The sequence below is a fragment of the Rhea americana genome, unplaced genomic scaffold (genome assembly GCF_003343005.1).
Source record: "Rhea americana isolate MKP2758 unplaced genomic scaffold, rheAme1 scaffold_112, whole genome shotgun sequence".
Lineage (NCBI taxonomy): Eukaryota > Metazoa > Chordata > Aves > Rheiformes > Rheidae > Rhea > Rhea americana.
This window is the reverse complement of record NW_028185173.1, coordinates 106,043-121,115: the sequence shown is the minus strand read 5'-3', so window position 1 is coordinate 121,115 and position 15,073 is coordinate 106,043. Positions and strand designations below refer to the sequence as shown.

General features: G+C 36.4%; 1 protein-coding gene across 17 annotated transcripts in view; it reads left to right on the top strand.

Annotated features, from left to right (window-relative positions):
• The window catches only part of LOC146600868 (histone deacetylase 9), a 307,621-nt gene that overhangs the window by 249,111 nt on the left and 43,437 nt on the right, over positions 1-15,073 (top strand). For all 17 annotated transcript variants that reach the window (XM_085316217.1, XM_085316166.1, XM_085316241.1 and 14 more), the window contains one exon: positions 14,223-14,464. In XM_085316217.1, the coding sequence (XP_085172343.1) occupies positions 14,223-14,464 (242 nt within the window). The remainder of the gene's footprint in view (positions 1-14,222; positions 14,465-15,073) is intronic.

Sequence of the window (15,073 nt, the reverse complement as noted above, 5' to 3'; positions counted from 1 at the left end):
AATAATCATGTCAGATTATTCCTAGTGATTTTGCTGTTACCTGTTCACTGTAATATTTTGCTGCTSTCAGTGGAAAGGGTGGCAACAGTAGTGGTGGTGGGATCTTCACMTAATGCCATAATGAACTGCTGCCAATATAATGTATTTGCACAAAATTATATTGTATATGATATGAGTCATATATGTTAATGTTCAGTAACAAAGCAACTTTGATCTCGTTATTCCAAAGAGTACAGGATCTATAGCTCCTCAGCTTTGTGACCAGGAGTCGCACAGTATTATGGCATTTGATTTCCATACCTTTTCATAGGTGACTAATAAATACAGTATGGCACTGTCCCTGGTAATTAGTAGTGTGCTCTCTGTAACTCCATCGCAGGCTGAAACCACTGTGTTCTTTACCAGAATGGCCCCTAAGATGAGGTGAAGTAAGCCAGTAAAGCACTATCAAAGAAGTTGCAAATTCTGGAGATGGTTGAATTAAGAGGATAGTGGAGAGTACCATTTGGTAGGTTCCCATTTTTAAGATCATCTGCTGTTTTTCTGTGGTCCTTGGCATGGAAGGTGAGTCATTCATTTTACATGCGTTCAGAAAGGATTTAAAGTATGTTCTTGAGAAGCATTTTTCTGTGTTATTGACCRTCAGTTTCATTTTGAAATGGGATATTATTCTGCATAAGTGATGAGCTCCTTGTGAACCAACATCTAGTCGTTTTGTCATTTTGGGACTTTGACTTGTGTAGGATGTGAAAGATARTATTAGGTATCAGTTTTGCCTTGTGATGTTTTATCAGGTGCATAGCTCTGAATTGATGGAACAGTTTTCACACACTTGGAATTAGTGTGATCAATGGCATCTTCACTGCCTGTATTTGCAGACCTCCCTTGCTTCAGGTAGCTTGACTCTTGGTAATTCTCTAAATATTCATGCTATATTCAGATTCCTTTATCCCTGTACTTTCTTAAGAGTTCTTCTGTCCACAACGATGAGTAGTCCTATTGTGTAGATTTTGTGATAGTTCTAGGAAAAGGTGTTTTATTTTGGTAAGCCTGAGGAAGTCAGCTTCACACAGTGTATTCTTCAGTTTCAGTTCCTATAACATTGAGTTAAACATGCTATATTGATATACCATGRTGGTCTCAATGTTCATTTTACCAATTAAACTTAACAGTCAACAAAGAGAGTGGTAGGCCCAGGGCTGGGTAGAGGAAATCTAAAACTGTATAAATATCTGTTCAGTTATTTGCTATCAGATATTAATGAAGAAAACTAGAATGAAAAGAATGTGTAAAAATGAGTATAAATAACCTCAGTAGACAAAATAAAGATCTGTTTCTTAGCAGTGTAACTCTAAGAAATACAACTGTGCCATGACATAATATAGAAAGTCATATGAAGTGAAGCTGTATTTTTTCTGGACTTCTCAGCAATGATTTGCATTTTGTTCTTGATTAATATAATTTCATTATAATATTGTAACAAATTTAAACCATTGAAAAACACTTCCTGATAACTTTTAAAATACCTTGATTAAGAGAGAAGAAAACTCAAAATCAGAATGATCACTGAATATTTAAAATATGGGTAAGGGATGAGTCAGGCTCACTGTCTTTTACTCATAGCCTTGCTGTGGTGCTTTTATCTAATAAACTATATTGTAGAGTTTGTACACTGTAATGTTCCCAAAGAGAACCTTTACTTTAAAAGACAGGTTTTAATCTTTTAAACACCTGATTTGTCAAATGCATCGTTGTGATAAAAGGAGGGAAAAAAYCTTTAATTTCCAAAATTTAGAGATGTGATTCCTTATGGAAATGAAGCAAATCCCAAAGGATCAGATGCACATTTCTGAGAAAAAAAAATATATTGAACAAAACCTGGTAAGGGATGTTACTGCCGCAAATAAGACACTCTGCTGAAAATCCAGGGTCCAGCCTTTTGAAGTTCATTTGAAGTTTCAGGTTAGATTACCATCAATTATTAAATGAGTATGTTTATGACATGGAGCTACTGGAGAGAGTCCAGTGTAGGGCTACAAAGATGACCAGAGGGCTGGAGCACCTGCCCTATGAGGAACGGCTGCGAGAGCTGGGCCTCTTCAGCCTGGGGAAGAGAAGRCTGAGGGGGGATCTTATCAATGTGTACAAGTACCTGAAGGGAGGGTGTCAAGGGGACGGGGACAAACTCTTTTCAGTTGTCCCGTGTGACAGGACAAGAGGCAAYGGGCAGAAATTGAAGCACAGGMAGTTCCACCTGAVCGTGAGGGGGAATTTCTTCCCTGTGAGAGTGACGGAGCMCTGGACCAGGTTGCCCATAGAGGTTGTGGAGTCTCCTTCTCTGGAGATCTTCAAGGCCCGCCTGGATGCAACCCTGTCTGACATGCWCTAGGTGACCTTGCTGAGCAGGGAGGTTGGACTAGATGATCTCCAGAGGTCCCTTCCAACCYTACTGATTCTATGATTCTATGACTTTGTATGATACCAAATTCTRTCTGTGCTTTGCCTTAAACTCGGCATTACAGCCTTTCCTTGGCAAATTGTAAACTGATTGCTCTGACATCTTCTCCCAATTCTTAATATGCAACACTTGATGTAATACCACAACTTACCACTAATTATATCTCATCATTTAAAAACAGTTACGCTTAAACTGCAGGAGTGGTTACTTTCTTGTTGCCTTTTGTATTGCAAAACCTCAGTTCGTAATGCCATTTCCAGCAAGACTTAGAAGCCCAGTCAAGAGTACTAAATATGCCTCTTACTGAACTATGCTAAGATTTTTTCTTCTTAGTTCTGATGAGAGGGAACTCCTACTTTGAATGGTAAGTGTGTTGGGAGGGAGGTTGGGGTTTCAGTGTGACTAGGCTTTAGTTAAATGACTAGACTGAGATTTTCAAAGGACCTTAAGAGCTTCTTGAAGTGTGATTTTGAATGCTTGATTTTGAGCAGTTGGAGTGATGCGGGTGTTCCAGGCCTACCCTGAAAATTTCTAGACTTTGAGTTTAAAATTGAAGAACAGTTCCCAGTGGTTTTATCAGACAGAGGATGAGGCCTTAATATGAAGTCTAACTTCTGGAAAATCTTTCTTCAAAAAGAATCTCTCATTTGAGATTGAAGAAATATCCTCTGGCTTGACTGGTCTATTGCTTGTCAGAGGAGCTGAGATGAAGAGAGAAACAATCAACCCACTAGAAAGAAATGTACGTACTGAAATGCAGAAAAACAAAAATGGGTAATAATTTTTGGATTTCCAGTGTTCTGAATTGCGCTTGCTAGTTGCATCAGAACTGTGTAAAATTGTTTTATGGCTGTTGTTTCTTCTGACATAACAGAGATGCATTTTTTAGAAGTGTCTTATTGCATTAGTTTCTGGAAAATTGCAGAATGCAGAAAAATTATTTAGTATTAATGTAGAATAATAATCATGGAAAATGTCTCCAKCTAAAATATCAGTACTTAGAAAGCTGCCAGCATGATAAAAATTCCTACAGTTTGCTTTTCCAATGCATAACAATTGCAAAAACAAATGTTTGTCAAAGCTAATAGAAATACTGGTTTCTTTCCTATACGCACCATCGTAAGTTCATAAGCCTTCATGCTCACAAGGTGAATTAATCATAAATAACTTGGAGACAACCTGCTGTATTTACAGTTTTGAACTGAGCCAGCATTTGCTTGGAACAGACTTAAAGGCAAGGTAGTGAGTTGAAGTCAAATAAAGAAAGAATGCTAAGTTAGAGGGAAATATGAAGTGTGATTCTGATGATGTGAATTATTTGTTTTTGATTCTATAAAATCTAATTAACCTGAAGTCATACAGGGAAAACATGCTGTTAGGATTTATTAATAAACACTTAAAGCAAAGTTAGGGTAATTTTCTTGTATCAGTGTATATCAGTGTACAGAATCCYATACTAAATTATGATTTATTTTCTTTATATTTGGTGTGTACATATATGCAGATATAAAAAAGGGTATTTGATAGCAATTTCTTGCCTTTTCAGGACTTCTCCTATTCAATCTAATTTTTAATTGACCTAAAAAAAATAAGATTGACTCCCTCTGGTGGTTGAAATAATGTCTTTACATTGCTGAGAATTTTTTAGAGATCTATTTTGTCTAGAGAGGACAAAACAATAACATGTTATAATAAGTTTAGCTTTCATAATTGTGAAAGATTGAAATATCTTTTATTTCTGTCATATGGAATGGTATGTTAGTGGTAAGTTGCTTCAGCCATCCAAAATCTTTTGAACTAGTGGAGCATATTTACATCATATAATTTTAAAGAATCAAAGTCAAAGCAATGTAAACCAACAAAGTCAAAGCAATGTAAACAAACAAAGGGACCCGGTAGGATCTAAATCATTTACTGTGGTGAAAAGAGAAAAACTAAGAAAGGAAAAATTCAGATAAGCAGTGTAATAGTGGCAAGAATTACAATCATTAAGTATGTCATTACATCAGTAAGTATTTCACAGAATTACAGGAACTAGATGTCAAGTTTGAGATTTTCTTCGATTTAAGAATATTGCTTAAGTTCAGAAGAAAACATCTAAAGTGGTTGCTTTTGCCAAGCCACCCTTTCATAATAATATAGAAGGGTTCTGTAATATTTAGATTAGAACTGTGCAKGTGAGATGTCTCTCCTTTTTTTCAGGTTACTCCCCCAAATCTCAAATGCAGAATATGAGAGAGAGAGATTTTATGTGATTATTTACTGCAAATGGTTGTGGTTTGAATCTGTGCACTATAAAACCAAAAACATCTTCACATTAATGAGACAAAAATATAAGTAATCATCCTGGAAGTCTGGTATTTCCTTGATTGTGCATTTATAATGCTTTTTTCATGGTATTTTATGTAATCTCTTTTACTGAAGTGCCTGTCTTACAAAATTTAGTAATGCAAATGAGGCCATCTGCATGATACTCAGGGTTGTTCTCTGAAAGATATGCCCTGTCTACAGCAAAAAAATAGTTTAAATCAAGACCTTTAAAACCTTCACAACCCTTTCATCAAGCTGAGATGGATCTTCCTGAGAAMCTCCCCTTTTACTTTTTTTAGAGCAGCCCATTTTTTCCTTTTGACATCGTAATCCATCCAACTCTGTGGTCTGTCTGCTGCATAATTTTCCCATCTGCTGTATTGCCAGTGTTAGATTGTCCTTTTTCATCTACTGCCACTCCTAATTCAACTCTGCAGTCTAACAAACTCTGTCTTCCTTGCTTTAACCGCCCTTCTGACCCTTTCTTTCCCCCTCTTTTTTTCCTGCCTTCCCCATATTTTTATAAATCTATTTATTTCTATTTATTCTTGCTGTAACAATCTCTTCTGCTCCTTGGTATCACTGTTCCAAGGGGTGGACTTGTGAAAAATCACAAGCTAGTGATCTATTATTACTTACTCATTTTATTTCAGCCACAATGTAAATATACTGGGTGTTTTACATGAGCAGAGGAAGATAGACTCCCTTGACTGTTACGGTCAAAGGAAAGGAGATATGAAGGACAGCAGAATAGGAATAAACATATAATACAAACTAGTACATCTTGTTAATAAATATCTGCAGTAATAAGCATCTATTTCTGAGCTAGTACAGTAAGTAGTGTTGCATTGCCAGTCTCTGACTAATCTAATCTCCCATTGAAAAGATTCTTTAAAAAGTGTTACTGTTTTTCTGACGGATTTTTCCCCTCCTTTATGTACAAGTTCAGTTTAGTCTCTCCCTTTTTCTGCAGTTGGGATCAGAAATCATTTTTTAGTGCCATGCTTGTCACAGATCAGAACATTCCATAAAAATTTATTAAAAGCACTGGAATAATAGAAAGTCCTTCTTGATTTCCTGGGTATAATGATTTCTTGAGAGGGTGTGATTTTAGTGAGTTACTTGTGCATGTCAATTTTTGTTATTCAGTAAAAAAGAAGAAAAAAGACAAGTCTGGATATTGTAGTACCTACAACAGAACATATACAGCTGCAAAAATGGGGGRAAAAAAAGCTAGGAATTGGAAAATACACCTTTTAAGATATATTTTTGGGTCATTCATCTTTTTCCCTAACATACAAAATTGCCAACAGTCCTTTGGAAGATTTACACTGTGTCTTGTCTTCCAAGGGTTTCCTTTGAAACACCAGCTGTCACACACCTGAAACAGCAAAGTCACTTACAGATACAGGCTCAGCAGATGTCTACCCGCAGTCTAATTTGCCATGAGCCTGGTGGTCAGTGATACTTAGGGATATAACTGCTGGCATACCCACATGGTAATTGTTTACCTTTGGTACCCTAGCCCTAAGGAAGAAATTTCAGCCTCTCTTTCCTTTCTCTACATCCACTTGGGACTAGGCAAGTGGTGTCACCAAAGCTGGGAAGTACTCAGCAGATGTAAACCCAGCATTGCCACTGACATGCCTGCAGCATTCGCAGGTGGAGAACAGCATGAAAGAAGTGTAAGTGAAAATGGTACGTTCTAGATATATTTAGTAGCACTTAAGCAGCCTCGTGTTGTCTCAGAATGGGGAAATCAGCTAAAGACTGTAGCAGGTCTCTAGAGAACTCCATGGTACTCTTTCATTTGTCTTTAGGAAGCTGGAGGACTTTGAACACTGTCTTTTAATGCAGGTAACACCAAGATAGTTTTTATTTTTTTTATTGCCTTTTCTGATGTGTATGTAGCAGCTACCATTATTCTTACTTAAAAAGGGGGGGAGAGAGTAAGCTATTGAACATTGTATCATAGCCCCTCTATGCTTTTTGTGAGCATTTAAGGGAAGAATTATGCATGTGTGCACATCCATGTATTTATATCACCAAGGCACTAAAACTTCAACAAAGTGACCAGAGGATAGCAATAAGCTGGCATCTGTTGATCTGGAGACAGATTGTACCCACTTAGGTCTGCAAACAGAAGTGACATTGCCACTTTTATCAGTCTTTATTTGGTATCTTCTGTAATGATCTAGTTTACAGTGGTGCTGATCTATGCCTGGGGGATGCACAACTCAAGAATGTTATCTGCATTCTCCCCTGACTTTTCTGGTACACTCATACCATGGAGAGGGCACATTATGGTCCAACAGACTAACCTGATATCGTATATCAACAGCATCATTAACACCAATATATTATCATTAATTAATACTGCTGCTAATATGTCATAGACTTTGGGGCTGAGAAGAAAGTTGACAGATACATAGAAATTCTACATTTTTAATTATATCCACATTTATCTTTGGCTTATTTTTATCTTGCCTGCAGCAGAAGTATCTAGAATTTAGGATATTCAGATTCTTTATATGAAAAGGGCATTTTCTGAAAAGTGAAAGCTTGCCTATGTGTTGACGGGTGTAGGGAACGCATGTGTGAGAGCTCTCCTAGCTGAAATATAAATAAAGTAACTCAGAAACCCAAATATAGCTCAGCTTGGATTTCTTGATAACAGATCATCCCAGGTTGGAGTCTGGAAGTGTTTCACATTCTGATGTGATTTACTAGGCACATTTGCCTTTATTCCTCTGACAGCGGTGGTTGGCCTGATATTTGCATGAACTCYGGCAGGTTAATAAATGGAACTATTGCTCATGTATTCACTAGTGAAGAAACAGCAAATACTATAATACTTAAAAACTTTTTGCATATTACAAATTAGGTGGCATTTATGTTTGTGTTTGTTATGACTGTTTGACTCAAAAGCATATTTGCAGAGAAGGAATCTGATTTTAGTAAAACAATTTAATAAGGCCTTTGATTTTCTTAAAAAAATCAGCTAGCTATAACTTCAGTGTTGGTATTTCAAGGCCTCTCACTGATATTTTAGAAGTTTGTGGTTGTTTTAGCTTCCTTTTCAGGCCCTGGGGAAATAAGAGAATGGTAAATCAAAGCCCAGATCGCTGTTTGCATTTATTTTACTTCTCATTATGACATGTATGCAAACACTTAAAAGAAATAGGGAAAAGGTATAATCATGATAAAACCCCTTTTATAGAACAAAGAAGAATACATTTCTAGTCTAATTTATTACACTTCTTAAAACTGTAAAGTCAATTGAGTGYCTCATCAGGTTTGACAGTTCATTTATATTTCTAATTCTGTGATAGTACTGTTTAAATAATTACTGACTCTTTAAGGATAATCCAAGAAAATAGCTGGAAAGTATTTTTGCAGGTCTGAAATGTGTCTTGATTTCTTGTACTTCTCCTTTCCTAGTGACAAAGTTTTCAAAATACAAATTGCCGTAGGGTTCTAAACAGTCACTAAAAATCATTATGTTGCCTTTGAAAAGACTCTTCTATTTGCATATGCTGTCCTCTCTTTTTCCTGTTTCTATTGACAACCAAAATCTAGACTATGATTGAGAAAATGTAATTAAATTAAAAAAATATAAACATTCAGTGAAATCTAAGTGGCAGATTATTTAATTTAGGTGCATCCTTTTACTATGATTGTAGGAGTAGAGAATAATTTCTGTTGGCTTTAAATATTATTAAAAAATTATTACAAAATCCAAGTGTGATCCTAAATTTGGATACTTSTGTTCCACTAAGAATACTAAAATGATATGCTGTCAAGGCCATCTTACTTCTTTCACCCCTGTTCTATCTAGTGTAGAGGTTTTGTATCAGGCTTCCGAGGTGGCCTAAAGCAGCTCTGCCCATACTGATGTCAGCAGAGGAATGACAGATTATACCACCTGAGAATCGAGGTACAAGGTTTTAGCTACCAGAGCTGGAATGATAAAAGCATCCCACAGGAGGTAACCTAACCTTTCATAGTTTATTGATTAGCTGACTTGGACTTCTGAAGTCCCTACTAAGTTTTGAGCTTTCAACTTCTAGCTCCTGGAGTCTGCAATGTTGGTCTCCCATGGTTGCAACTTCCATCGAAGTTAGAAAATTATGAACCATCTCTTCTCTGAAGACTGGGCTCCAAATTAGGAGTTTTTCTATAAGTTTGTATACTGAACCCCATGAGTAGTTTTCCTGCCTTTGTTCCCTTCATCCGTGGCTATCCAAAACCATGTTGCTCACTTAATTTCCCAGCATCCTCACAACTGACACATGGCTTCACTAGTTCTTTATTTACATTGGCTGTAAGGTCAAGTAATGCCACTTTATCAGTGTGCCAGGACTGCTCTTAGATTACGGAGTGAGCCGTGTTTGAGTAATGCTGCTTCTCAACACAGAAAGTTCTGCCTCAATTGGCTCAGAAATTGTTAATTCCTTTCCTTGTGCTTCATGTCTGGTTAGCTGCTGGTGTCTTAATGCCTGGCAAATCCTTCTCCACCCCATCTCCTGCCAGTTACCTTGTCTCTTCCTCACTTGCCAAAGTTTTCCTGCTACCTTCTGTTCCTTATTCCTACAACTTTCAGCCTCTTATGGTATTTCATTTTTCAATCCTTCGTTCCTCAATAAGTCTCAAGACACCATGATAGCTTTTCAGATATCAGTGGATCTTTTCAAGTCCTAGATTTGAGGGCAGACAAATCCAGAGAGTCTAGGTTTAACATGGAAATTAATTTAAAATATTGTCTATATTTTTTTGGATCTTCATCACTTTCCACTATTTAGAAAACCTCTCTGGAAATTCTTTAGTGCTCTGATTATGTCATGATTTACTGATGATCAATCCTGAAAAAGGCAGGTTTTGCATTTTCTTTGAATGAAGAGGTTAAATGGAGGTTATATCTTTTGTATGAAATGTGCAAAACTTCCGATTTGATTTTATTTTATCAAAAGCATATGAAACCTGTTGAAAATGCTATTCAACTCAATAATAACTTTAGGTGGGCTCTGGTTTGTAGAATAGAGTTCTATCTTTTTTTATGTAATATTTCATTATATTGGTATTTGGGGTAAATTTGGGACATTTCTTGACAGACCGAGTCTTCTAGATTTTACTCATTTTTGTCTGTTTTCAGAAATACACTTTTATTACTTAATAGTGAAATTACCAGTTGGAGGAACATATCTTCTGTCTCTTGTCTCTTTTCTCATTTAAAAGTTTAACATTCCAAGCTTTGTAGTTCTCCTTGCTCACTTCATAAACCTTAACCACTTCTGAAGCAAAATACTGCCTTGGATAAACAAGCAGAAGAAAGAGCCTAACCTGTCCCATTCCTTGTTCCTCTGTCCAGTCTATTTTACTCAGCCATCCCGGCAACACAAGAAATTCCATTTTGAAAGAATTAACTTGAATCCCTACAGACCCAGCAAATTAACATAGTTCATCTAAAATAAAAACCATAAATGTACTAAACATTCTCTAGTAAGCAGGTCCACTAGATTTCTTCATTACATCTCAAATAAAGAATGACAACTGTTCAACTAATTATACCATCCCTCGTGTAAGTTCCTGTTTTTAAAGATGACATAAATGTCTGCCAAGAAAGATAATTGCCAGTGAAAAAGAAGATTGCCCCTCTTGAGAGATCATGATAAGAAAGTAGGTTGTTTTATTTTCTGGTATTTTCTTTTGGCAGTTGTGATTCAGAAGACTTGCATATTCTAAAATACCAGTGTGCAGATGTTGAAATTAGTCACTGGAAACAGAGTTGGAAATGCCATCTCTCATTGAAAGAGATGTTTTTTCAGTGACTCCCATTTTAAGGAATAGTTTTAAAAAACAAAGCCCCAGAATTAAAACGAACTCTTTTACCGCCTTTTAAATATGCTTCAAGCCTCCAAATATACTCACAAATATACTCAATAAACATTTTGCAAGTGTCTTCCTATAGAATGGTAAAATCAGTGCAGGAAGTTCTGTCTATGAAATACTATTGATATGGAAGTTCTTTTGAGATTATCTGTGTTGTAATGTTTCAAGATAAAGGCAATACACTTTTCTAAGGAAAAATAAATACACGTGCCTTTAGCCYGTTGTTAGCTGAAAATTAAATATTTTTCTACTAAAATTTTGGCATATTTCCTGGAACCACTGAGCTCTCAGTAACATTTTAAGTTAATGTTCTGCTAATTTGAACTCAGAGAGTTTAATTTTAATTAACTTCATAGAGGAAACCCTGAGCTTTCTCTGTAGCCCCCAGAGACGCCGGGAAGGAGCTCTTCCAGACCACAGGGGAGAGAATCTAGAGTAGGGTCCTACTCTTGATTTGTACTGTGTAGAACCTCTTTGCATTGGTGACACAGGAAATCCTGTGAATCAAGACTTCTTAAAGTGAAATTAGCCTTTATGAAACTCTGATTAATACTTTCTTTCATTATKCATCCATTTCCTTCTTTGGCTAACAGTTTGATGAATCCTGATGGCAAAATCCTGCATCCCACTGCTTCATGTGAAGTTTTAAAGTTGAAGGCACTGCAAATTAAGACATTCCATTTCTACCTGAAAAGAATGCACATGTACTAGTGTGGAATGGATGAAAAGCATAAAAAARCTTCAGATAATAAACATCTTGCATCACCTTTACTCTTCCCAGAATTAAAATCATGTTGGTCGTGGGGGGAGGGAGATGCTTCAGCTAAGAGTCAAAGCTCTTAAAGACACCGATTCTGATTCTCTGCTCCACTACACATTTTTTACACTGATGTAACTCTACTGGGCTTCTTTGTGCCTTTCTTGTCACTTGATAAGCAATAAGAAGAATACCARTGCCCTGTGGCATGAGCACTGTGTAACAGACAGTAGCACAATATTCAGCTTGACTGATGATTTTATAGTTACTTATTTGGAATCATTTAGTTGTGTTAGTTGTGTTTGGTTGATGAGGTTGCTATTGCCTATTGTCAAGGTAAATATTAACTATTGCATTTTAAGACTGTGATTGCTCCCAAAAGATAGTTTTTGCTGTGCCAACAGCTCTAAGTAGTATTGGTGATAATCTGTTAAAAAAGTTTATGACAATAAGTAACTGCTTGTCTCTATTTGTCAATAAACATTGTCTTTTTAATGATAATTATTGACAAGAAATATTATGTACTGATTTCTGTGTATTCAAGTTTCTAGAAATACTTAAATGTTTATTTTCTGTCACATTAATGAATGAAGCTGAACTTGATGAAAATTAATGTTCTAACATTAGATTTGTTACTAGAGTGTGTGAATTCTTGAAAATTTGAATCTCATCAAACTAAACCTGATTTGAGTTTTACAACATCTTACTAATTGTTGAAGGAAATTTCCATTGTTAGACAAATCTGAAGACATCCTCTCCTAGGCACAAAGAAGTACTCTGGAAATTAAGAAGTGGGATGCTCTTCAGAGGTGGGAAGTATAATCAGACCCAGTTTCCATGCAGACCTCTAAGGGTTGATTCATAGATGGTACCTGCAAACCAGGCTGCAGGGTTCAGTTTGCAAACACTGTTGCAAACCGAATCCTGCAGGGTTTGCAGAGCTCTAGTTACTATTATTGCTCCTAGTAAGGCTTATTATCCTGTCACAGACGATGTAAGAAAATCCATCTCTCCACTTTAAACACGATAAGCCTTTGTCACCTACAATGCAATTAATGTTAAAAATAGAAGAGCGCCTATGATAAGATTGTGAYTTGCAGGCAATGAGGCATTGTCCAAGTACCAGGACTTATCTGGAGGGGCAGTCAGCCTCCACAGACCTGTCAGTTTGCTGATTGCTGTTTCTCCCTGAGTTTGATGAAATATTCATGTCTTTGCTCTGCTCTCTGCAAGCACTATTGATTTCTTGTATAAACGCAGCTATATTTAGTCTAGACAAATGGAATGTGGATTGCTGCTGAATAAATTGGATGAAAGGCTGGGGGGTTTGCCTGTCCCTTTCTCTTGGTCTGGGGCAATTATTTATAATCAAGCGTAGTTTTTGCAAGTTAAAGGTGATTTTTTGTAATTTAGTGATTAGTCTCAGAACAAAAGTAAGCAGTTAGGCACAATCATTCTGTTGGGATAGCAGGTTAAAAAGGCAAATTATGCTTTGAGGTTTACAACCACAGTCACTAAGAGTAAAAAAAAAAAGCCAACAAAATTTGATGTTTCCAGAATATTGACAAGAAAAGAATTTGGTCAGCTGGAGAGATTTGGAGCCTCATACCTTCTTTTTATAAATTTTTTTGTCTATTTCGTGCTAATAGATTTTATCATATAATTGGAGTTCAGCTCTATTTGCTGCAATTTTGACTTCCGCAACTTTTCTGCTCCTGTTGGTCAGATTTTTTTTCTTTTTCATTTTGTGTCGTTTCTTGAAAAACAAAGACAGGTAAAACAGAGAAAAAGGAGGAAATATGGATAGCGTCTTGTCCCCTGGTCATTTCAGAACACCATGTTTCTTTCCAATTAATAATAATTGTATTTTTCTATGGAAATAGCTGAATAGTAGTAAATGTATTTGTGTTCCACTGGCCTCTAGTGGATGGAATTGGAGCAGCTCAGCTTGTCAGAGACTATGCTGTTAGTATTTTACCCTTTTTACAAATGTTATTTGTTTGTGTTTTGGTCTTTTTTGTAACAGATAAAGTCACCCTCTGTCTTTTCAGTTAATATGAAAACTTGATCTTTGCATGTACTCTAGTGAAAGTCATCGAATATCTCTCTTCCTCTGCTTTCTAGTCCCTTGGACTTACATCAAGAGATAGAAAACCACAGGATTCTTCATGAACTGCTTTAATGTTGAGTTAACAGTATTGCAGCAAATGAGAACAATCCTTCTTTAGCAAGACTTTTGCATTTCTTTAGTAGTCCTCTAAGTGTGTTATGTCTGATCCAGTCCAAGCTTGATGGTCATGTTCTAAAAAGCTGTATCAAAACTTCTAACTTGTTTGTCCAATTATTTTCTTATAATTTTCTGTGTGTTATTGCTGTGTTGGTTTGATAGAAATGTAGGTATATTTATTTCCTTAACATGCAATAGCTATGCAACATCCAGTAGCTATTCATGTGTAATACCGTTCTCAGATAATCCACGTTTCTCTGTTTAAGGTAAAACCTCTTGCAATCCAATAAGARTGCCGAGGCCTTCATCCTACACTGCAGAAGTACCCTGAGTGTTCACTGCTATGCATTAATAGTGCCTAGGAAGTTCTCACTAGTTTGGTTAGGCTGTGACATGGTTTKAAAACTGGAGTTCTCATTAACCTATTAAGGAGAATATTAATCTGGGAATATGTTTTCTAGAGAGTGGAAAGAAAATGATAAGATAGATTGTAAAATCTCAGATTGCTAGTAGAAATGTCTAAAGTTTGTGTATGATATGGATAATATATGTATATGTATTTTGTTGTTTTTCTCACACAGTGGATGTAAAATCGGAGGTTCCCGTGGGATTAGAGCCTATCTCACCGTTAGACTTGCGAACTGATCTCAGGATGATGGTTCCCATGGTGGACCCAATTATGCGTGAAAAGCAGCTCCARCAGGAACTACTACTGATCCAGCAGCAGCAGCAAATTCAGAAACAACTGCTGATTGCAGAGTTTCAGAAACAGCATGAAAACCTGACCCGCCAGCACCAAGCCCAGCTCCAGGAGCACATAAAGGTAGCAACATTCTTCATTTATCCCTCAKCTTATCTGTAAACTAAATATACTTGTAGGCTGACAAGAAAGGAGAGTRTTCCTGAAAGATTCGCTGTGACTGAGAGGTAGAATTTGAAGAATTACTAATCTGTATTTGGGTGATAGAAGCCTTCTCAAGCAAAAGTAGTAGCACCTACCTGGTGCTTGCAGCAAACCAAGATATTAGAGTCCTCAGTTTCATGAAGCCAATGCATCTAAAGAAAATCAAACTACTTACTTTTTAGCTAAATTTTCAGTCAGTCTTCAGTATGGCTTTCTTTTGAGTATATTAAAAGATTGCTTTTWTTGGCTACTGTTTGAGTTTGTGCCCGCAAATCAAATCAATAAACAAGGGCATAATATTTACATTTGTAAAGTGAAGGTAGGCCCTGAAAATACTGTGTTTTCACTCTCCCTGAGCTGTCTCCCATAATGKAAAAAGAAAATGTTTTATGAGATTACATGCACAATGACAGTATTGCTGTAATAGATTTTAACTAGGAATTTATGATCTTGGCTTTCTTCTTATTTTTTCCCCTTCTGAAAGGTCTAGTTGCYGTTATATTACAGTGTTAAGCTTCTGTTCAATGA